Source organism: Triturus cristatus, chromosome 12 (assembly GCF_964204655.1).
Source record: "Triturus cristatus chromosome 12, aTriCri1.1, whole genome shotgun sequence".
NCBI lineage: Eukaryota > Metazoa > Chordata > Amphibia > Caudata > Salamandridae > Triturus > Triturus cristatus.
The window spans coordinates 605024384-605046604 of NC_140595.1; the positions used below are offsets into that span (position 1 = coordinate 605024384).

Genomic DNA, 22221 nt, shown 5'->3' on the forward strand with positions numbered 1-22221 from the left:
GCAATGTGATTCGTATAGGCCTCTATCGTTACTGAATGCAGATATTAAAATACTTGCAAAGGTACTGGCCACGCGCCTTAATCTTCTGATGGAACGCCTGGTCCTTCCAGACCAGGCGGGGTTTGTCCCCAACCGTGCGACTGCGCATAATCTGCGCACCTTGCAGGCTGTGCTGCAGGATATAGACCCTCGGTGCGAGGCCGCCGCTGTTTTCCTAGACGCCACAAAGGCGTTCGATTCCCTGGAATGGGATTACCTTTTGGCGCTGTTGGAGCGGATGGGTATTCCCTTCAGCTTCCTGAACTGGATCCGGTTGTTATATTGCCGGCCACAGGCTACGGTCTTGCTTAATGGGGCCCGCTCTGCCCCCTTTGTCATCCGCAGGGGAACCAGACAGGGGTGCCCTCTCTCTCCGGTGCTGTTCGCAATCGCGATTGAACCCTTGGCGGCCAAACTCCGGCAGCACCACAACCACCGCTCTCTTATATACCCAGAACGTCAGCTCCTTGTTGCTCTCTATGCGGATGACATAACTCTATATGTGCACAAGCCGCAAGTAAACCTAAACCCCTTGCTGCGTGAAATAACCAAATTTGGAGCCATAGCTGGGATTCAGATAAACTGGGCGAAGTCGGCCTTATTCCCCCTGACTGACAAGACCCTACAGTTCCCCCTGGACTACCCCTTGGTGTGGGAATCGGAGGAGATTAAATACCTGGGCATCAGAGTGACCAGAAATCGGGAGACCCTTCTCAGGGCCAATTATGGGACGGCACTTGACAAAATTTCTGATAATGTCACTAAATGGATCCATCTACCGCTGTCTATGGCAGGGCGTATTTCCCTGATCAAGATGGTTGTGCTCCCCAAATTGCTATACCTTTTTACCAACATTCCATACAACCCAGGTTCCTACTTCTTCCGGGCTCTTAACTCCCAAATGTCGCGTCTAATCTGGGGCGGGAAACAGGCCAGACTCGGGATGCGGACCCTCACGTTGCCTTACCATCGGGGGGGGTTTGATGTGCCTAATTTTAGGCGCTACTACGACTGCACCCAAGGGCACTTTGCGGTCTATTGGCTATACCCCCCACCCTTTATGGCGCACCTGGCGGTGGAAGACGGGTATATGAGGCCTGTGCAACCTTCAGGTTATCTATATTCGGAGGTTCGCATCGGAGATCGTGACCCCAATACGGTTGACTGCACGGTAAGGGCCTGGAAACGCATTGCGGAACACCTGGAGGTCAAATTCCTATACTCTCCTCGTATGATCCTAGCTCATGACCCCAGGCTAAGTGTTGCCCAGGAGGAACTCGGTCGCAAAATGCTCACTAGGCTCGCGATCCGCACGTGGGGGAACCTATATCACCAGGGAAGATTCCGCACGGCGGCGCACTTCTTTGGCGAGAATTCCCCGTCGGCGATGGATACTTTTCTTTACGTTCGGCTGCGGCAAAATATGAAGGCGGTCACGCCTAATTTCCCGGAGGAGCCAGCTGTGTTGGCACCTCTTCATGCTCTGTTGCAGGCAGACACTCCGAAACATGTAGTCTCCAGCTTGTATGCCCATGCACAGGCGGCTCCACCCCCCCCCCCCCTTCCTCAGAGCACGCGCGGACTGGGACAACGACCTGGGGGCCCAAATGTCGGACGAACAATGGGAGGAGAGTTGTTCTCATGCCACTGCAGTGATGGGCAATGCTCGACTTAGATTAGTTCATTTTAAATTTTTGCACCGCCTCTACCATACCCCTGTCAAACTGCGCCGGTTCGGACTTAGGGATGACGACCGCTGTGGGAGGTGCGGGGGAGCAGGCGCTGACTTCCTGCACCTGGCCTGGACGTGTCCAGCAGTTGCCACTTACTGGGAGGAGGTCTTTGCGGCCATGTCTGATATGATCGGGGTGGTCACCGCGCTTTGCCCTGCGCTTGCCCTGCTGGGCCGTTCGTACCCGGCGCTGAAGGCCCATTGGAAATTCTTCGCTTTGAGTATTCTGTTGGCGAAACGACACGTTGCGTGCAGATGGGGACGGGGGCGAGCGCCTAAATTCAAGACTTGGCTGAGTACGATGTCCACTTGGCAGGAAAGACTTCATCAGTACGCTGATCTCTTGCCCCCCAAGTCGCGGCCTAGAGATCTCTGGGGTCCCCTCGTTGCATTCCTCCTGCGAGCTCGGGATGAGGACGACTCCGAGGATGGCGGGACCGGAAATACAGAGAGAGCTAGCTCATCCGCCACGCTTTGTCCTGACCCTCCGGTAGATTGATCTCCTTGGTCCTCCTTTCTCCTTCTTTCCCTCCCCACGTAGGGCATACGGGCACTCCCTGTGCGCCCGGACTGGGTACCCGCTTTCTGGTAAGATAGCGTTCTGTGCACCGGGTATACGGGTGGGAGGTGGCGCGAGGTAGAAGCTTCCCCCCGGGACTACGGACACCATAAAGCCTACCCTACCATAGCGCATGCAGCGTGGCATTGACAGATGTAGCACTAGTTCACGTTCACTAATTGCATTGACGATATCTCCTCCCGGGTCATTGGCTGAGTCAGTTAAGTGCAGAGCCACATCATACCGAGCTTGGGACATACCCAGCGATGGGACACTTTACACTATGGCCCTGCACTGGACAACTCCTTACGCCACATACTAAGTATGGTGGATATGCACTGGGGGAGCACAGTTCTTATTGGAGTTCAGCTGGTATATACTACTCCGCGGCCGGCACATGTGGGTTGTAGGCAACATGCAGTGTTCTTGAATTGCTCCTGTTTAGCAAGTGCTATACGTCTGTCGAACTGCATGTTGTTGCTGCCGGCCTGGTATCATGGTTGTAGGCAAGAAGCTGTGTCCTATCTGCTACTGACCAATAAAGGTTTTAAAAAAAAAAGGACGTCTATGAGTAATGAATGCAAGCTTATAGTGTGACACCACGGGTCGCCAAAGAGAAGCCACCACCGCCCAATAGGATTATCTATAAGGAAAAGCTTCTACGGGCATGGCATCACCAAGCCACAGTGTGACATCATGTCAAATCAAAGTGAAATCATCAGAGAGAGAACATCTGCAAGGAAAAACTTCTAGCAAGCACTACAAGTAGTGATACACCATTCTGTGACAAACAGAAATCATTATAGTGGGTTTGTCTACAAAGAATGACTTCTAGTCCACGAGGTGACGCCATATGGTGCCAAAGAGAGATGATCCTCAAATTAGGCGAATGTACAAGGAAAGGCTTCTAGGAGCACTGCACGCCAGCCCATAGAGTGATATCATGAGGTGGCAAACAGAAAGCATCACTGAGGGGTCATCTATTAAGGAAACATCTGGGAGCCCAGCATTCCCAAAGATACGGTGTGACTCCTCGTCAAACCAAAGAGCCCATCTACGAAAAAAAAAGGATGAAAAATGCAGACCACGAGAAGTGTAAACCACACCACAGTGGGATACCTTTTATTCCCAAAAAGAAACAATGCGTCCACAAGGAAAACGTTTATGGCCTTCCAGACAACACCACAGTGTGACACTAAGCCATGTCACAGAGGAACAACCATGTAATTGGTATCTACTCCAGGGCAAGAGCTTTGAGCCTTGCAAACCTCCCAGAGTGATGCTCTCTAATGCCCAAGACAACCATCAGATAGTGAGCCCTTCTATGAATAAAGTGTGAGTAACAGACCACCAGGGTCACAGCATAATGCAGGAGCAGAAAACCCAATTTCAGAAAAGGGACTCCTTCACCAGCATGCCAGGAGATGCACCCCTGCATTGTGAAAAGGGAAAGGAGAGACCACGGAATTAACAATACAAGCACCTCACAGGGGGCAATAAATCGGTACCAGTGAAATGGGGGTTGTAGGGCGCCAACTTCTGCTAGGCTGGGGGTGTGCGTAACTCAGGGTCATGATCACTGGCGGTGTAGGAGATTCATGGTGCACATCCATTCTAGTGTACAAGATGGGAAATTAATGGTCGCTTTTTTTTGCATTCCTAAGAACGGTTCTGCACTCTTTAGGCTGCCTCGTGTAAATTGCTAATAAGCCTTTGCTACAGTGCATTCCGTTGTTTCAGATGCAGCTCATGGAGCCCTGATGCAGCACAAAAGCACCGACCACAGCATCCTATTGATTGCATGTGGAGATATTGTCAACTCCGGCTTGGTCTACGTGTAGAGTTTATGGCTCACCAATCAATGGCTGACTGGAAGCATCAGTAACCCTGCTTCTCCATCTTTTCTCCCAGTCACACACCTTAAGTGCTTTTCACGACACAAGATACCCTGATAAACATCTGCGAGCGCAGAGGGAGCCAAGCTGGAAAAAGTGCAAAGACGGCCAAACATGTACAGGCAGGAGATCAATAGGACAAGGTGTACCGAGCACGGGAGCAGCAAAGCGCATCAGCAGAGCGGACATTGTAGCTGTACTTGAGGGGATCAGAAGATTACAATGAATTAGCCTGCACTCAGCATCTTTGGAAAGAGGGATCTGGACAAAAGCCAATAATTTAGCCTCACCCATTGAAGCAGGGCCTTGATTATATAAAGATATTAATAGACAATCTTTGTAATGGATTCATGCGAGATTACTTGTTTCTTCAACTATAAAATCAAGTCCCAAATTGTATTATCGGTATGTTATATTCAGGTTTCTTATGCATGTACGCTATGTTTTGTGTGCATGCTATGTTGGTACGTTATTAACTACTTACGTTACGCTTGTATGTTACTATGTGTGTGTGTTTTGTTTACGTTGTTTTTGTATTTTATGCATGCTATGTTTGTTTGTTCTTGTATGTTATGTTTGTGCATGTTATTTTTTATGGTTTTTATATTTATAATTTCTAGGTTTGAATTTTTAATATTGCACATATATTACACATATATGTAAGGCTTGACTATTATTCAGTGTTTATTATGCCTTGTTTTATTTTATGGTGTGTTATGGTTTGTTACATTTGCTATCTTATACATATGTATATAGTGTGCACTCTGCCATTAGTACGCTTTTGCACTGCTAAAGAGTAACAAGCATTGGCAAAGAAATAGGTCTCACCTATGCAAGAGCTACTGGCTTTGCCAATGTGTTTTAGCCATGTTGTACAGTAGTGTGGCTGCTGTTTAGCATGACTAAAACTAGTAGTCAAGAAGAGAGTGTCATAGATGTGTTGCAGAGTGGCAAAGAGTGTCGTATCTGGGTAGAACACTGTAAATGGTGGTCTAATCGAAGGGGCCTGAAGTTCACTGACTCTACGAGCCGAATGCATTGCCACCCAGAAGACAAGTCTTCAGAGTGAAAAACCGAAGAGGGATGGCACAGAGACAGTACAAAGCATAGAACATCAGAAAGGCACGACCGTAATGGGTTCAGGCAAACATCACCATGGAACAAATCGGTTTAAGCGCCCCCACATAAATATATATTTGGTAGCGAGGGTCCTGGCTCCTATGATGACTTCTGCAACTTCAGGAGGTCTAAAGAAGGAATAGAGCTGGCACAGGTCAATCTCCATGTGTGCAGTAGCAGCTTCTGGGGACTTTGGTACAGGACCTTTCCCATCTTGCTGCAAGCGCAGGTTCCCCCTGTGCAGGAGAGACAGAGAAGAAGCTAGCTACTGAGTGGCAACATATTTAGGTATGAGGGCCTCCTCGCCTAGGCTGGGGAATGAGAATCAGCTGTGGCTAATCTCACCACATCTTTCACAGAACATTTGACTGAGTGAAATTGGCAGGAATACGTTCAGCCGGCCTCTTGAACCTCAAGGCGTCCACCAATGAATCATTTAGAATGAAGTGTATGCACAAGATTGAGGACACTTACAGTTCTGGTCCACATAGAAGATCTCTACATATGAACACCACAATCCGGAGGAGATCATGTCAGTTTCTTCAGGGTGTGGCACTCACTTTGAATTGCACCCAACAAGAGCCGATTCACAGCATCTGTTCTCACACTGATAGGGCCTGCAAGGTGCGACATCATCCAGAAAATCCCACATTGCTGAGACTACAGCCACAGGTGAATTGCCTCTCAATATAAAGTCCACAAACCCACACCACCCTGTCTGTTGGTGTATTATGGGTGGTGGAGTTGTTGGACAGAATTTATAAATGATGCTTCTGAATTGATGTAATGTGCACACATTACGCCAACGTGGACCAAAGACCCTGACGGACCATGTTACCTAGATGAGCGCCACAGCTCTGCGAGTAAGTATCTGTGATCACAATAGCCTGAACCTGCAGAAGGCTCAAGTCACAACCCACCAACAAATTGGAAGGACACATCCATCAGTGCAGACTGGGATAGTCAGACTCTATCTGTACCCAAACGAAGAGGCTTTCTTGGGATGGGAGCCACCGTTTTCTCAAGCACCACGGAGGAGCTCTCATCCACCACCTGGAGTGTGGCACTAACAGGATGCATGAGACCTTCAAATCCAGCAAGCATTAGATATACAGTACAGTGATACAAGTGAATCAGAAACTTCGAAACCATCTGCCGAATATCAGTAATCCTCTGAGATAGAGGAAAAGCATTCATGCGGGTCATGTCCAGCACCGCTTTTTGGAAGGTTAGCCCCAGTGTGGGAGTAAGATGAGATTTCTGGGTGTTGATCGTAAAGCCCAAATCAAGAAGGAAGGTCATAGTGGATTGCTGGTGGTCTTTGATCAGTGCCAGAGACTCAGTCTTCACTAGCCAGTGGTTCAAGCCTCGAAGTCTGTAGACTGTTAACCTCCGCAGCGAAGCTGCCATAACTGCCAGCACTTCTGTGAAAATATACGGTGCTGTTGAGAGTTAGAATGGTAGTACAATGAACTGATAATGCTGGGATCCTTTAATAAAACCCAGATAATGTCTGGGAGCAGGTAGGGCAAGGCAAAGAAAATAGGTAGCAATCTAGGAGATCTAGGGAAGCTGCCCAATCTCTCACATTGAGGGACAGTAGGACTAGGCACAGGGACAACATCTTTAATGTATCCTACTAAATTAAAAGGTTCTAGGTGTATAGTTCCACTGTGGGCCTTAGCCCTCTGTCCTCCTTGGGATTCAAGAAGTAGCGGGAGTAAAATCTCATGTCCTTTTCTTCCAGAGGCAGCACCACAATGCCCCCCCCCCTGTTTGGTAAGGAAAGAACATACACTTCCAAAATCGAGGCATGTGCTGGAACGCACGATCTGGTGAAAGGAGGGTTGTTCGGGGAAGGGACAAAAAGGGTAGAGCATGGCCATTGCAGATAAGCTGGATGACACAGTGATCTTTCGTGAGAGTCTCCCAGTTGGTGAAAAAATGGGAGACACTCCCATCAGAATATGGTGGCTTAAGGTGAAGGGAGTCGGAGAGGTTTTTGAGGCAGCAGAGCCATAGATCCACCCCAGCCCTCTAGCACTGCAAGGGCAGCTGAACCCTGGAATAGCCTCTGTTGGACAGGCCACACGAAGGGCTTGCTCCCTCCCCGCACGACAGGGCCCAAGCTCCGGCCGCCAGGCGTGACCCACGAAAAGCACCTGCACCCCGTCTCCCGACGGAACTTCTGCCCTCGGACCTCCATGCATCACGGGCCCCAGCCCCACCGGCTTCCCCGGCCGGGTCAAGCCGCCATCTTGGGCCCTGCACCACGAGGCCGCGTGGCCTCCCCCCGACCCTAACCCTGGGCCTGGCCGGCCCCGACATCCCGGCACCACCATCCACCCAGGAGGTGAGCGGACCACTTGGCAGGTCAATGGGAGAACGAAGCGTCAAGAGCTCTTCCCCCGCCAGGTGCCGATCGCCTCCAGCTCCCCCAAGCGCTGGCTCCACCCCCTGCTGGGTGTCTGGACACCTTCATCCCGGACCCTCCGACCTCCAAGTGCGAGGGCCCGGACATCAAAGGGCGCCTGCCCTATAACTGGAGCAGCTCCGGAGCAGGATGGCAGTTGTATCCTGGAGTCGAGAGACACCGAGAGAACTCAGCCTTGACGGACTACTGGCGCTGCCGTAGCCCTATCTTGCGAACTATCGTCCTGCCTGCTGGCGCTGCCGCGGCCTTCTGCAACATCCACCCTCGTTGGGACCTGCTGGCGCTGCCGCGGCCCGTTGTAACGACCATCCTCACCGGGACCTGCTGGCGCTGCCGCGGACCGTACATCGACCATCCTCACCGGGACCTGCTGGCGCTGCCGCGGACCGTGTATCGACCATCTCTACCGGGACCTGCTGGCGCTGCCGTGGCCCGTACCAGCTACACCACCAAGCTCGAGGATTGTGAGCTAACCATCATCTCATCCGAACTACCTGACTGGTAAACAGACTGTCCCGCTACCCCTTTCCTATCCTAAGAGACCTAAATCGAGGGGACCCCTGAGTCCAGACCTCCTTGTACTATTTCATCGTACCGTAAGAAGTGCATATAAAGAACGCTAAGTCTTATCCTTGTGTGGTGTCTGTCTGTGGGGGGGAAGTTACTAGTCTGTACGATCGCTGGAGACTGCTCTCCCCGGAGACCTCTCCCCCTGACCTCGGCCGACCCTCCCGGTCCGTCTAACATTGGTGGCCAGCGGCGCGATCCGAATCAACGCGTAATCGTACAGAAAGTAGCTCACCCCACGACAAAACCACGATGTCAGCCAAAGATAGCGGTTCCACTGAAAAATTCCAAATGGATAAGTTAGAAGAATACAGCCACCGCGAACTGAAACAATTCTGCATGGAACTAGGCATTGCTACCACCGGCCTGAGTACCAAAGATGATTTGAAGCACGCCCTTGAGTCGTGGACAGAAACTGGGATCGCCGGGCCCTCCGACCGAAACAGTGTCGCACCAGAGGGGAACGCCACGGCTCCCGAGGAGCGGGGAACGGGCCTCTCGCAGGAGGAGATCCAGGAAAGAGAAAGAACCAGATTACACGAGTTGGAAATGGCACGGCTCAAGATGGACGGTGAACTCAAGTTAGCCGAGCAGAAACTAAATCTAGAGCATATGCGGCTCCGAGAAGAACGAGAAGAAAAGCAGAGACAGAGAGAGCTTGAGGAAAAAAGAATAACACTCGATCACGAGCGCAAACTGGCGGAAATAGAACTTCGGAAACAGAATAAAGACCCGGGGGTGTCTGAGCGACCGCACACCCCGGGGCCAACCGAGAAAAAAGTACACATCCCCAAGGATGTTGTCCGCGAGTATGTCCGAGAAGACGACATACAACAGTGGTTCAAAGCCTACGAGATCGCCATGACCTCCCACCGGATCGACCGGAGTGATTGGGGAGCCGGACTATGGGGGAGGTTCGTCAACGAAGGTCGCGATGCCCTGCTACAGCTCCCAGATCACCAAATGTCGTCCTACGACCACATGAAGGCTGCCCTCCTCACCCGCTACGGCCTCACACCCGAGATGTACCGCCAGAGGTTCAGAGATTGCACCCGGATCCCGGGCACAACTTTGGTGGAGTACGTAAACTATTTCAGCCGTGCCTTCGAGGGTTGGATCAAGGGGAACCATGTCACGACCTACGAGCAACTCTTTAACCTTATGGTATGGGAGCACCTGTCGAACAACTGTTTCGTCGAGCTCAGGCAGCACCTCCTCGACAGCAAGCTGACTGACCCCCGGCAGCTCGCCGCCGAAGCTGACCGTTGGGAAAGCACCCGAGTGGGCCGGAGAGGGCCACACGAGCAGAACCGAAGGAACCAAGGCCAGCACCGTCCTCGGGGAGGAGGAGGAGGCCAGGGGCGAGGGAGAGACGCCTTGCCGGCAACACCCGTGGCCAGCACCCCGCCTCCGGCCGGCCGGGGCAACCCCCCGATGCGTCCTGGGTTCCGGGCCAACGTCACGTGCCACCGATGCCAGCGAGTCGGCCACTACGCCAATGACCCGAGCTGCCCGCAGAACCAAACACCCAAGCCCCGCCAGGTAGCTGCCGCCGCCCTGGGGGAAGAGCGATTATCGGAGGAACAGGAAGAGTATGAGCCGGCCCAGCAAGAGTGGGAACCGGCCGCCATGGTCCTGGCGTGCCTAGGGGGAAGAGACATGGTCCCGCGGGCTCCCCTACCTGCCAACACCAGGAAATACGGTCAGTGGGTGACCATTAATGGACATCGGGCCGAGGCCTTGCGTGACACAGGCGCCAGTGTGACGGCCGTCCGCTGTCACCCGGTGAAGCCCGAGCAGATCCTGCCGAACATTCTCTGCCCCGTCCGCTCAGCCGACAATTCTGAAAGTATGTGTCAAATGGCCTGCGTCCCATTCGAATGGGGAGGGGTCTCCGGCCTGTTGAAGGTGACGGTCCGGGACGATGCCCCCGTAGACTGCCTCCTGGGGAATGACCTCGAAAGTTCCCCGTGGGCCACCGTCGAGAGAAGAGAGCACCTGGGGATGCTGGGCCTCCCGGACTGGGCCTGCATAACCACCAGGTCCATGGCCGCCCATGCCGTCCCCCGATCAGAAGAACCGGAATGGCCAGCACCTCCGCCCCCGGTCGCCCCAGTAGAAGACAACGACGAGGCCAGCCCCCCAGAACCAACGACCGAAGGGGACGCGCAACCCCAGGACTTTCCCGGCCTGGCTCAGTGGCGTCAAGAAGGGGGGCCCACCCAAGAACAGTTCCGCCAGGAACAAAAGACCTGCCCCTCCCTCGAGGGACTCCGCCAACAAGCCAGCGCCCAGAACGCAGGGGACTCCACCGGATCTCACTGGGTCTACTGGGATAACGACCTGCTATACAGCGAACAAAGAATCGCAGAGCTAGGGGCCGGTCGAGTGCTGGTGGTACCTCTCCGCTTCAGAGACTTCCTACTCAACCTGGCCCACGATGTCCCCCTGGCTGGACACCTGGGCCAGGACAAAACTTACAGTCGCCTAGTGACCCACTTTTTCTGGCCGAAAATGAGGAGCGACGTCCTGAACCACTGCCGGTCCTGCCCCACATGCCAAGCCAGCGGGAAGAGTGGTCGGAAGCTGAAAGCCCCTCTGCAACCCTTCCCTGTGGTCACCACCCCGTTCGAAAGGGTAGGAATAGACATTGTGGGGCCTCTGGACCCCCGCACGGCACAAGGACACAGGTTCATCCTGGTACTGGTGGACCATGCCACCCGCTACCCCGAGGCGGTGCCCCTACGGACCGTGACAGCTCCGGTGGTTGGCCGGGCCCTAATGGGGATCTTCTCCCGGGTGGGCTTCCCCCGAGAAGTCGTCAGCGACCGAGGCACGAACTTTATCTCCAAATACATGAAGTCCCTCTGGCAACAATGCGGGGTCACCTACAGATTCACGACCCCCTATCACCCCCAAGGGAACGGACTAGTGGAGCGTTTTAACCGCACTCTCAAGGGGATGATTGGGGGATTGGAAGAGCCCCTCCGTCGCCAGTGGGATGTACTACTCCCGTGCCTCCTCTTCGCCTACCGAGAAGTCCCCCAGAAGTCCCTCGGCTTTAGCCCTTTCGAACTCCTGTACGGGCACCCTGTGCGAGGGCCCCTCAGCCTAGTCAAGGAAGGTTGGGAGATGGCCCCCCTAAAGACCCCTCCAGACGTCTTCAAATACCTCCTGGCCCTACGCAATCAGACCCGGCGCTTCAGAGAGATGGCCAAGGCGAACCTCGAGGCCAGCCAGGAGGACATGAAGTGATGGTATGATCACAATGCCTCCTCCGTTGAGTTCGAGCCTGGTCAACAAGTGTGGGTGATGTCCCCCACCGAACCATGTGCCTTGCAAGATAAGTGGACGGGGCCCTTCAAAGTGGTCGAGCGCAAAAGCCCCGTCACTTACCTCATCGACATGGGGACCTCCCGAAACCCCCTTCGGGTCCTCCACACCAACCGACTCAAACCACACTTTGCGCGCTCAGAACTCAGCCTCCTGATGGCTACGGACAGTGGGGCAGAGGAAGACTCCGAACCCCTCCCGGATCTCCTGAAAACTCAGGAGAATGACCGCTCCGTGGACGGGGTCCGGCTCTCTGACGCCCTCACCTCGGAGCAACGCCAGGGCTGCCGAAACCTCCTGCTGCGGTTCGCTACACTGTTCTCCCTCACCCCCGGGGTCACCCCTTGGTGTTTGCACGACGTGGACACCGGGGACAGTCCCCCTATTCGACACCGGGCCTACCGCGTACCAGATCGGGTACGGGCCTGCATACAGGAGGAAGTGGCCAAAATGCTCACGATCGGGGTCATCGAGCCCTCGGACAGTCCCTGGGCCAGCCCGGTTGTATTGGTTCCCAAAGCCGCTGCCCCCGGCACCACACCTGAACTGAGATTCTGCGTCGACTACCGGGGCTTGAACGCTGTCACCCGGACCGACGCTCATCCGATCCCCCGAGCGGACGAACTGATCGACCGGCTGGGGGCCGCCCGCTACCTCAGTATCTTCGACCTAACAGCGGGCTACTGGCAGATCGGTCTCACACCCCGGGCTCAGGAACGGTCAGCCTTCTCTACCCCCGATGGCCACTACCAATTCAAGGTCATGCCCTTCGGCATGAAGAATGCCCCCGCCACGTTTCAACGCCTTGTGAACCAGGTCTTGGCGGGGCTCGAAGAGTTCAGCGCTGCCTACCTGGACGATATCGCTGTATACAGCCGCCACTGGTCCGACCACCTCCTCCACCTCCAAGAGGTCCTACAGGCCCTCCAGCGGGCCGGCCTCACAATTAAGGCCGGCAAATGCCAAATTGGCCAAGGGTCCGTGACCTACCTTGGGCACCAAGTGGGAAGCGGGCTGGTGGCCCCGCTGCAACTTAAGATTGCTGCCATCCAGTCCTGGCAGCCCCCCGTCACCCAGACCGAGGTCCGAGCCTTCTTGGGGCTCACCGGCTACTACCGGCGGTTCGTGAGGGACTACGGCAGCATCGTGGGGCCCCTCACGGGTCTCACGTCCAAGAACCAACCAAAGCGGATTAACTGGACCCCCGATTGTCAAGCGGCCTTCGAGAAGCTGAAGGCCGCCCTGTGCACCGCCCCTGTGCTCCAGGCCCCCGATTACAGTCGGGAATTCGTGGTACAGACAGACGCCTCCGACCACGGCATCGGGGCCGTTCTTTCTCAATTAAACCCCGAGGGTCATGACCAGCCGGTGGCCTTCATCAGTCGACGTCTCCTGGCCCGAGAACAGCGCTGGAGCACCATCGAGAGGGAGGCCTTCGCAGTGGTGTGGGCCCTCAAAAAGCTCCGGCCCTATCTCTTCGGTACCCACTTCCGGGTACAAACCGACCATCGACCCCTGCAGTGGCTGATGCAGATGCGGGGGGAGAACCCAAAACTATTGCGCTGGTCCATTTCCCTGCAGGGAATGGACTTCACCGTGGAGCACCGACCGGGCCAAGACCACGCCAACGCGGATGGCCTGTCACGATTTTTCCGCCTCGACGAGGAGAGTCCCCAAGAAGAAGGGTGACTCTCCCCGCCTTCAGCTGGGGGGGACGCATGTTGGACAGGCCACACGAAGGGCTTGCTCCCTCCCCGCACGACAGGGCCCAAGCTCCGGCCGCCAGGCGTGACCCACGAAAAGCACCTGCACCCCGTCTCCCGACGGAACTTCTGCCCTCGGACCTCCATGCATCACGGGCCCCAGCCCCACCGGCTTCCCCGGCCGGGTCAAGCCGCCATCTTGGGCCCTGCACCACGAGGCCGTGTGGCCTCCCCCCGACCCTAACCCTGGGCCTGGCCGGCCCCGACATCCCGGCACCACCATCCACCCAGGAGGTGAGCGGACCACTTGGCAGGTCAATGGGAGAACGAAGCGTCAAGAGCTCTTCCCCCGCCAGGTGCCGATCGCCTCCAGCTCCCCCAAGCGCTGGCTCCACCCCCTGCTGGGTGTCTGGACACCTTCATCCCGGACCCTCCGACCTCCAAGTGCGAGGGCCCGGACATCAAAGGGCGCCTGCCCTATAACTGGAGCAGCTCCGGAGCAGGATGGCAGTTGTATCCTGGAGTCGAGAGACACCGAGAGAACTCAGCCTTGACGGACTACTGGCGCTGCCGTAGCCCTATCTTGCGAACTATCGTCCTGCCTGCTGGCGCTGCCGCGGCCTTCTGCAACATCCACCCTCGTTGGGACCTGCTGGCGCTGCCGCGGCCCGTTTAAACGACCATCCTCACCGGGACCTGCTGGCGCTGCCGCGGACCGTACATCGACCATCCTCACCGGGACCTGCTGGCGCTGCCGCGGACCGTGTATCGACCATCTCTACCGGGACCTGCTGGCGCTGCCGCGGCCCGTACCAGCTACACCACCAAGCTCGAGGATTGTGAGCTAACCATCATCTCATCCGAACTACCTGACTGGTAAACAGACTGTCCCGCTACCCCTTTCCTATCCTAAGAGACCTAAATCGAGGGGACCCCTGAGTCCAGACCTCCTTGTACTATTTCATCGTACCGTAAGAAGTGCATATAAAGAACGCTAAGTCTTATCCTTGTGTGGTGTCTGTCTGTGGGGGGGAAGTTACTTGTCTGTACGATCGCTGGAGACGGCTCTCCCCGGAGACCTCTCCCCCTGACCTCGGCCGACCCTCCCGGTCCGTCTAACAGCCTCTACATTTTCTGTACTGCTTATGAAACTGCTTCACTGGGGAAGCTAGGTCCAGTGAGTGAGCCATAGAGCTTTCTTGAGGTATTCCAGAAAGGAGTCTGCCTTCTCGCAAAATAGCAACTCGCAAAAGAGAGGCATGTCCTTAAGTGTAGCTTGGACTTCACCAGAAAAGCTCCTGAAATGCATCCAAGCGAGCTGGCATAGGGTGACAGCTGTGCCTGTGGACTGAGCCACAGTGTCCAAACCATTGTTGACCAGATCTGTTAAAAGCTTTTTCATGTGGTATGGAAGACTGCGATTCATCAGCTTTACCAGGTCCTACAAGATGTGGACACAATGGCCTAGAAAGCAAGTGGTGTTCGTCATGTAGAAGGAACAATTGCTAGAAGCAAAGGCTTTGTATTCTGTAGAGTCCAATCTTTTACACTTACCACCTAGAGAGGCTGTGGGAAAGGTTTTCAGGTTCAATTTCAGGGAGGAGGCTTGGATATCCAAACTTACTGACGAAGGATGCAATGAAACGAACTTCTGGTCACACAAGGAGGTCTGTGCTGTCTGTTGTCCGCTGACAGCAAAACGGGTTTTTCAAGGGATGTAAGAACTTGACAACAGAAGGTGGTTTGCAAGATTTCTGTCAAACCGTTAGATTTGGGCTCCATAGAAGGTAAAGTTAACTGCAATGCCTCTGCTGCTTTTCTTACCACCGGATTGAATGAAGAGACTTTGAAAGAGAAGTGTAAGTGATATACCCTTCTAAAGTAGTACTGAGAACACTTGTATTGTATAGTATTGTATAGAAAGTTATATAGCACTCTGTCACCCTACGGGTATCCTGGCGCTGGAGATTATCCTACAGGAATGCAACCTGTAGATATGCGGGCATAGATAAAATGCAGTAACTAGGCCAATTTAGTCCCTAGGATAGAGCCACGTTTTTAGCTTCTTTCTGAATTCTAGCAGGTTCTCGATTTGTCTGAGAGCCAGCAGGAGTTTATTCCACAGACGCGATGCTGCAGTGCTAAATGCCCCGTCTCCTAATCAGGTTTTCTTGAATCTGGCTGTGCACACCAGTTTGGCAGATGATGAACGGAGGTTTCTAGCTGGTGTATACCAGGAGAATTTGTTCTGCAGTGGTATAGGTCCCAGTCTGTGGACTGCTTTATGAACAATACAGAGCGATTTAAACTGAACTCTGTGAGATTGGCAGCCAATGAAGGTCCTTCAATGAGGAAGATGCCGAGGATCTACATTGTCTTTTCAAAGCTAGCTTGGCTGCTATTATTTGGATCCTCTGCAATGTAAATAAAGATGTAAACGAACATTAGTGTTGTGAGTGCGAAAGAGGTTATAAGGCTCTTATCTTCTGAAAGAGCGTAATCCATATCAGGCACACCATAAGCATCAGTCCAGCATCAGCAACAGTACTTCCTACCAGGCAAATTTCTGGACCCTAGGCAGATGCTCCACCAAGGGATCGTCAATAAAACATGCCTTAATCGTTTCCTTTGCCACTCTGTGAGTTGGCTTCGAAGGCAGTGCTAAGGACAGTTCCAAGGGCTTGGTCTGAATCTGCATCAGAGGTTACACCCACTATAATGCGGATGACTCCTTGGAAGGCACGGGCTTCTTAGGTGCCGGAGACAGGAAGTCAAGGGTCTGAACCACTGGACTCATCAAACCCCCAGGAGTGAGCTCACCCTTGGGAAGTAGACATTTGGTACTGGAACTGTCCTAAACAAATCCAGCATTCCCTGCCACAAGATTCGACCTGCACCGGATCAGCAAATAGGAGTCAGGAATTCTGGCTTCGTCTTTTTCAGTGTCAGGATTTTCTCATATGACGAGGGACAGTCCAGCGTCAGGGAAGGCTGTTGAGACTCCTAACAGTCCAAGCAGCATAACCATTTCCTTGAGAGTATTTCTCCTTCCCATAGTGTTCTTTTGAGGGAAGACATGTTTCTGGACCCCTGGGTTGAGAGTCCCTGCTCTCTGAGGCCAGAAACAAAGCCCATCCTGGGCGGAGGTATCACACCTTCTTCCCCAGGATGAGCACAGTGCTTGAGAGGGAAGCTTCAAAGGCCTTGCCGCCTTTGTAATGCGACCCCATCTTCTGTTGCTAGCAGCAGATGGCAGCCCCTGCTTCAAACACCCCACTTATGGTGGGAGAACAGACGGCAAAACTAAGTGAGAAGAAGAGGTGTGCTCCCGTTCGCCAACTCCACCCCACAGGTGCTGGAGGTGAAGTGAAGCACATTTTTCAGTGCCCACCATCTTGAAGATGTTGGGGCTTTTCCAATCAGGGCTAGGGCTATGCCCCCACTCACAGGAAGGTGACATAATAGAGGGTGTAGACACCCCAGGTAAGGAACCCATTGGTTCCTACCTGTCACTCTCCTGTAACGCCCTTAAATCTAGTATTTAGGTGACACCCCCAGACCCTGAAATCAGATTCCCGACGACCTACAAAGCCCGAACGCCGAAGAGCCGCACCAGCAAGAAAGAAGAAGGACCAGTGACTGACTTGGCGCTAGCCCTGCCAGCCTGTCTGCTGCCTTTCACCCTTGCTACAAAGACAACTTGTCCTGCAGGGCCAGAAACCTCTAAAACCCTGGGAGGACTGCCTGCCTTCTATAAAGATCAAGAAACTCCTGTGGACAGCGGACCTGTCCAAGAAGAAACCAACTTTAAAACCGAAGAGCTCTGCCCTGAGGAACCGCAAAACCGCTTGCGGACCCACCTCTGCACCAGACACCCACGTACCGAGTCCAAGTGACCCACCGGTCTTGCGAAGGTTCCGCAGTGATTCTGAGCCAGAGCCCACCATGGGCTGACCCCTGCCGGACTCTACCTAGATGCCTGCAGCTTAAATCCAAAGAATCCCCCTGACTACGACCTGCTCGGTAAGCTGTTCCCGGCGCCAAAGGACACCCCTACACCGAAGCCCCTGAACTTTGGGAAGCTTGACCAATGGTGTCCCTACGTCTCCTAGCATCAGAACTTACCTGCGCAGCTGTGAGTTTTCTTCATTCAGCCTCCTGGCCCGAGCCTGCAGCCTTTCTCCAAAACAGATCTCCCCATTGATTTGCATTGGGCACCCAACGCTGTGTTGACACACTGCACCCAGAGGGCCCTGTGCTTCTGAGGGGGTATGTTTGGTGCTGCCTTGTGCCCCCCCCTGTGTTTACTCTAACTCTCAGAGATTGATCCTGACACTGCTTTAGTTACCTGTGACCAGCACACCTTCAGTCACCCCCAGTCTCCTTTGGTTAACAGCCTGAATGTAACCTCTGCACCCGGCCGCCCCTGTGCCGCTGGTGGTGCACTCTTGGTACTAATTTGAACCTTGCTTGGTGTTGACGTGAAACCCTGAAGACTGGATTTGTAAGTTGTGTACTTACCTTCAAAACTGCATTCTTGTTATCCTGCCATAGGTTACCACTGCTGAGCTGAAAAATTGCTGTAAGTTTCCACTTTTTAAAGTGAAAAGTATTTTTTATTTAAAAACGTACTTACCCGTTAACGTACACCTTAGGCTTAAAATAAATGCTGAAAGAAGCTAATTTTTACAAATTTGGTGTAGATCTCCTTTTTGAGCAGTGTGTCATTAATTTCTCATTGTGTGTATAGCAAATGTCTCACACTCTGTGTTAGACCTACGGCTGCTGGCCCACACTACCACAAATAGAGTACTTTGGGTTTATATTGAGCCCCGTACACTTCTGAGGGAATCACTTGACTCTTTACAAGATATAACCACTTAGTATTATATCACATAAAGTGTCAGCTTCTAACTATGTGTGTTCAATAAGGACATTTTCTTGCGCATCTACAAAAGTGTTTAAACACTGAAATCTTAGAAAGAGACTTTTGACAGTGCTCTGGGTGGTTCCTGATATACTACAATGCAAAAAAACACACGAATGTTGGATGGAATGGCGAACAAATCAAATATTCACACCCCCCAGTCACATATCTGGGTCAAATCCATAGTTTTTTTGCACACCACACCACCCTCGTTTGGACCCAGCCATATGCAAATCAGTCTTGACCCTGCTCCCCATGGGAATAGTCCAACCTGAACTGTCAGGTCAGGTCCTCCTTGGACTGGAAAATAAGCATCCTGGGACTGGTTTCAGGGTATCAACCTGCATCAGCCAGGCTAGCAAATAATGCAGTGGTATAGTAGGCATGGGCATACCCTTCCCACTTAGGGCGTCAAAGCAAAGAAAACACACAAATGATGGACAGAATGCAGAACAAATCAAACATTCTCCCCCAGTCACAGATCGGAGTTAAATCCCTCTTTTTTTTACTCTCCACGCCATCCCAGTTTGGACCTGGCCTAGCAGTCCTGGCTGGACTAGGGAGCAGAGTCAAGACTGATTTGCATATGGCTGGGTCCATACTGGGGTGGCATGGTGGGAAAAAACATTGGATTTAACCCAGATCTCTTGACTATGGGTGAGTGTTTGAAAAGTTTCAGCACGCCAGCCATCATTTTGTTCTGTTTGCTATGATTTACTAAAATGTCATTATATTCTGCAAGTAGAGTCATGGCGATCCTGGAGCACTATTGCTGGGGGAAATATTTCAGACCCAAACTGGCACCTGGAGGATATTCAGAAGGTGGAGAATCTGAGGTTTCCTAATGAAATTTAGTTTCCCATCTCTACAAGATCCCAAGGTCAGCCAATATAAGAACCCTTTTTGGTTGATAGTGGTCACACAGTCAGTCAGAAACTTAGATATGTTTAATACACTTACCTCATGAACCACTGAGCCTAGTGCAAAATGAAGTCTCTGACAGACCTCTCCAAGGTTAGAGAGGCTGCTGGCTCGGAGAGTACTGTCTGGGTCCCGGGCTCCCCTTAAGAAGGCGTGGATCAAAGGGTCTCGGTAGTGAGAGACCATATCACCTGTGGATGACAAGAAGTGATGCAACAGTTAGAAAAGAGATGTGGTTTTTCAGAGAGAAAGCATATAACATGACACAAAATCTTTGTGATGCTTTTAAATGGAAACCAGAACATCTAAAACCACATCAGCGCAAAGGATGAAACAAACTTTAATAGGCACTATACTTTCTGCATATGTATGAGATTTCGCACAGCACCCTAGCACTACACAGTTCTTAAACAATCTGCACTCTTTACATCACAACACCTTTACCATTCCTTGCCCACGCCCAATACCTTTTGCAAACATGAATGCATGTAGCCACAATAATACAAAAGCCTATAATAAATTCTTAATTGTATTTTTGAATTACTCTTCTTTCCCTTGAGGGCACCTTTTAAAAAAGAAATATAGAAATCTATCTCCCAGCAAGTGTACGCTTGTATATTCTTTGATTCGTTTTTATCTCTTAGATTCTCGGGGGTTACCTGGAGAGCCACATGCTGATTTTGGGGTAGCCACAATAAAGTATTATTTGCAATGTAACACCATCTTCAACTGCCTTACAGTTTTCATAGTATTGTAGATGATAGGTGGTCATATTACTTAAGTCAATTACTCTTATTTTATCCTCTTAGGGAGAAAGAGAGCCGGAGTTATTCCATCAGAGTTTAAACTTTCGACGGACACCCTCATTGGCCCGGAAATATGCCAGCATTTCCCTACTCCTGGAGTTACCAATAGCTTCAAGGGCGGAGTAGAATACATTATTTACCTTTGGTAATGCCTTTTCTGGCAGGGACTCTATCTAACTGCAGATTCCTCACCTTGTGAATTTCAACAGATTGGATCTTGAGCCTCGGTAGGCGGCATCATGCAGCTCTGCGTCAGATCCATTCCACCCAAGATGCAACGTCGTTCCTTATAGTTTGTGCCACCTCCGTGCTGACATCAGTTTCTTTATAATCTCCGTCGACGGACAGGAAGCCACAGAAATCAGAATATGGCAGTGTACATACTTTATAGACTGGAACCTTAATAATGGACGATCTGAGTCCATTCCACATAATGGGGATGAGGGTGGATCGATAAGGAATCTGCAGTTAGAGTTTCTACCAGAAAAGGTGTTACCTAAGGTAAGTAACTTATTCTTCTGCTAGAGACTCCTAAATGCAAATTCCTCACCTTGTGAATAGATACCAAAGCAGTGCCTCCCAAAGTGGTGCGTCTGTGGAAAGGATCAAACTACAAAATCCAACAGGACAGATCGAGTATAGTGCCCAGCCGGCGGAATATGGCTGTCTACGCAGTAATGCTTGGTGAACGTGTGGAGTGACGCCATTGTAGCCACCTGGCAAATGTCTGTGGTTGACACACCGCGCCCCAGCACAGTAGTAGTAGCCTTTGCTTTCTTGGATTGAGCGTGCAAGCCTCATAGGGGCAGCTTCTTAGTTAGCCCATAGCAAACCTTGATGCAACACACAATCAGGAGATCGTTCTCTTTTTCACCCTTTTGCCTTTTTTGCTCCAGAGAAACCAATGAAAAGCTGCTTATTCTGTCAATAATCTCTGGTCGATTGTAAAAACCAAGGACCCTCTTGGGATCAAGTCGGTGAAGCTATTCCTCCTCCTTAGAAGGTTGAGGTGGAGCACAGAAAGAAAGCAAGGTGATGGATTGCCCTATATGGAAGAGCGTAACTACCTCAGTCAGAAATTATACTTTTTGTCCAAAGAACATTTTGTCTGGGAAAAATGAAGTTTATGGTTGTAGGACACACAAAGCTTGCAGTTCCCATTTTCACCTGGCACTGGTTATTGTGATAAGGAACACAGTCTTGATAGTCAAAAGATGCTAAGGACAACTGAGCATAGGTTTGAATAGAGTGCACATTAGATAAGTGAAATCCAAATTAAGCTCCCACTGCAGCAACACAAAAGGTGTTGGTGGGAACATGTGGGCCAGCCCCTTACGAAAATGCATCACAACAGGTGACTTGAAGAGGGATGACTGATCTGGTAAACGTAGGAAGGCTGAAAGGTAACCTTTAACTGTTACCACAACAAGGCCTTCCTGGAATAAAGATAGACACAATAAGAGAACATCTGATAACTGTGCATTCAGAGGTTGTATATGCTGGGAGGAGCACCAGACAAAAATCTCTCCTGAGTAAATGGATTTGGTAGATTCACGTCTGGCTGTCAGGAAGACACCAATCACTTTGGGAGGAAGGTCAAAAGCTATCAACTGTTGCAGCTTAATCTCTGTATGTGGAGGTGTAGGATGTGCAGGCTCGGGTGCAAAACTCTGCCATGTTGCTGCAACAAGAGGTCCTCCCGAGCCGAATCAGAGATCATGTGCTCATGGCCAACATTTCTGGATATCACATTTTCCTTGCCAAGTCCAGAGCCACTAGGATGACTTGGGCCTGGCCTTTCCTGATCTTTTTTAGCACTCTGGGCAGGAGAGGGAGGGGTGGAGAGATGTACAAGAGTCCCAAACCCAAATTCAGGCAGAAGTCATCTTTGAGGGCAAATTGTCTTGGTATCTCCAACACACATTTTCAACACTGAGCGTTCTCTGCAATGGTGAATATATCGAGCCAGGGTTCTCCCCATTCCAGCAAGATGCCCTGTCCTATCTCTGAGGGTAACTGTCATTCATGATCCGCTAGACTGCCCCCAACTGAGTTTGTCCACCCTGGCGTTTAAAGATCCTAAGACTAAAACATTGAGATCATGACCCGAAAGTCCTAGACTCGCTGAGGCAGATGGAACTTTTGGACTAGCAACATATCCAGTATGGCTCCAATGAATGAGAGCC

General features: G+C 51.9%; 1 protein-coding gene across 2 annotated transcripts in view; it reads right to left on the reverse strand.

Annotated features, from left to right (window-relative positions):
* Positions 1 to 22221, reverse strand: part of TANGO6 (transport and golgi organization 6 homolog) — a 753370-nt gene that overhangs the window by 95005 nt on the left and 636144 nt on the right. For both annotated transcript variants that reach the window (XM_085637713.1, XM_085637712.1), the window contains exon 16: positions 19269 to 19420. In XM_085637713.1, the coding sequence (XP_085493839.1) occupies positions 19269 to 19420 (152 nt within the window). The remainder of the gene's footprint in view (positions 1 to 19268; positions 19421 to 22221) is intronic.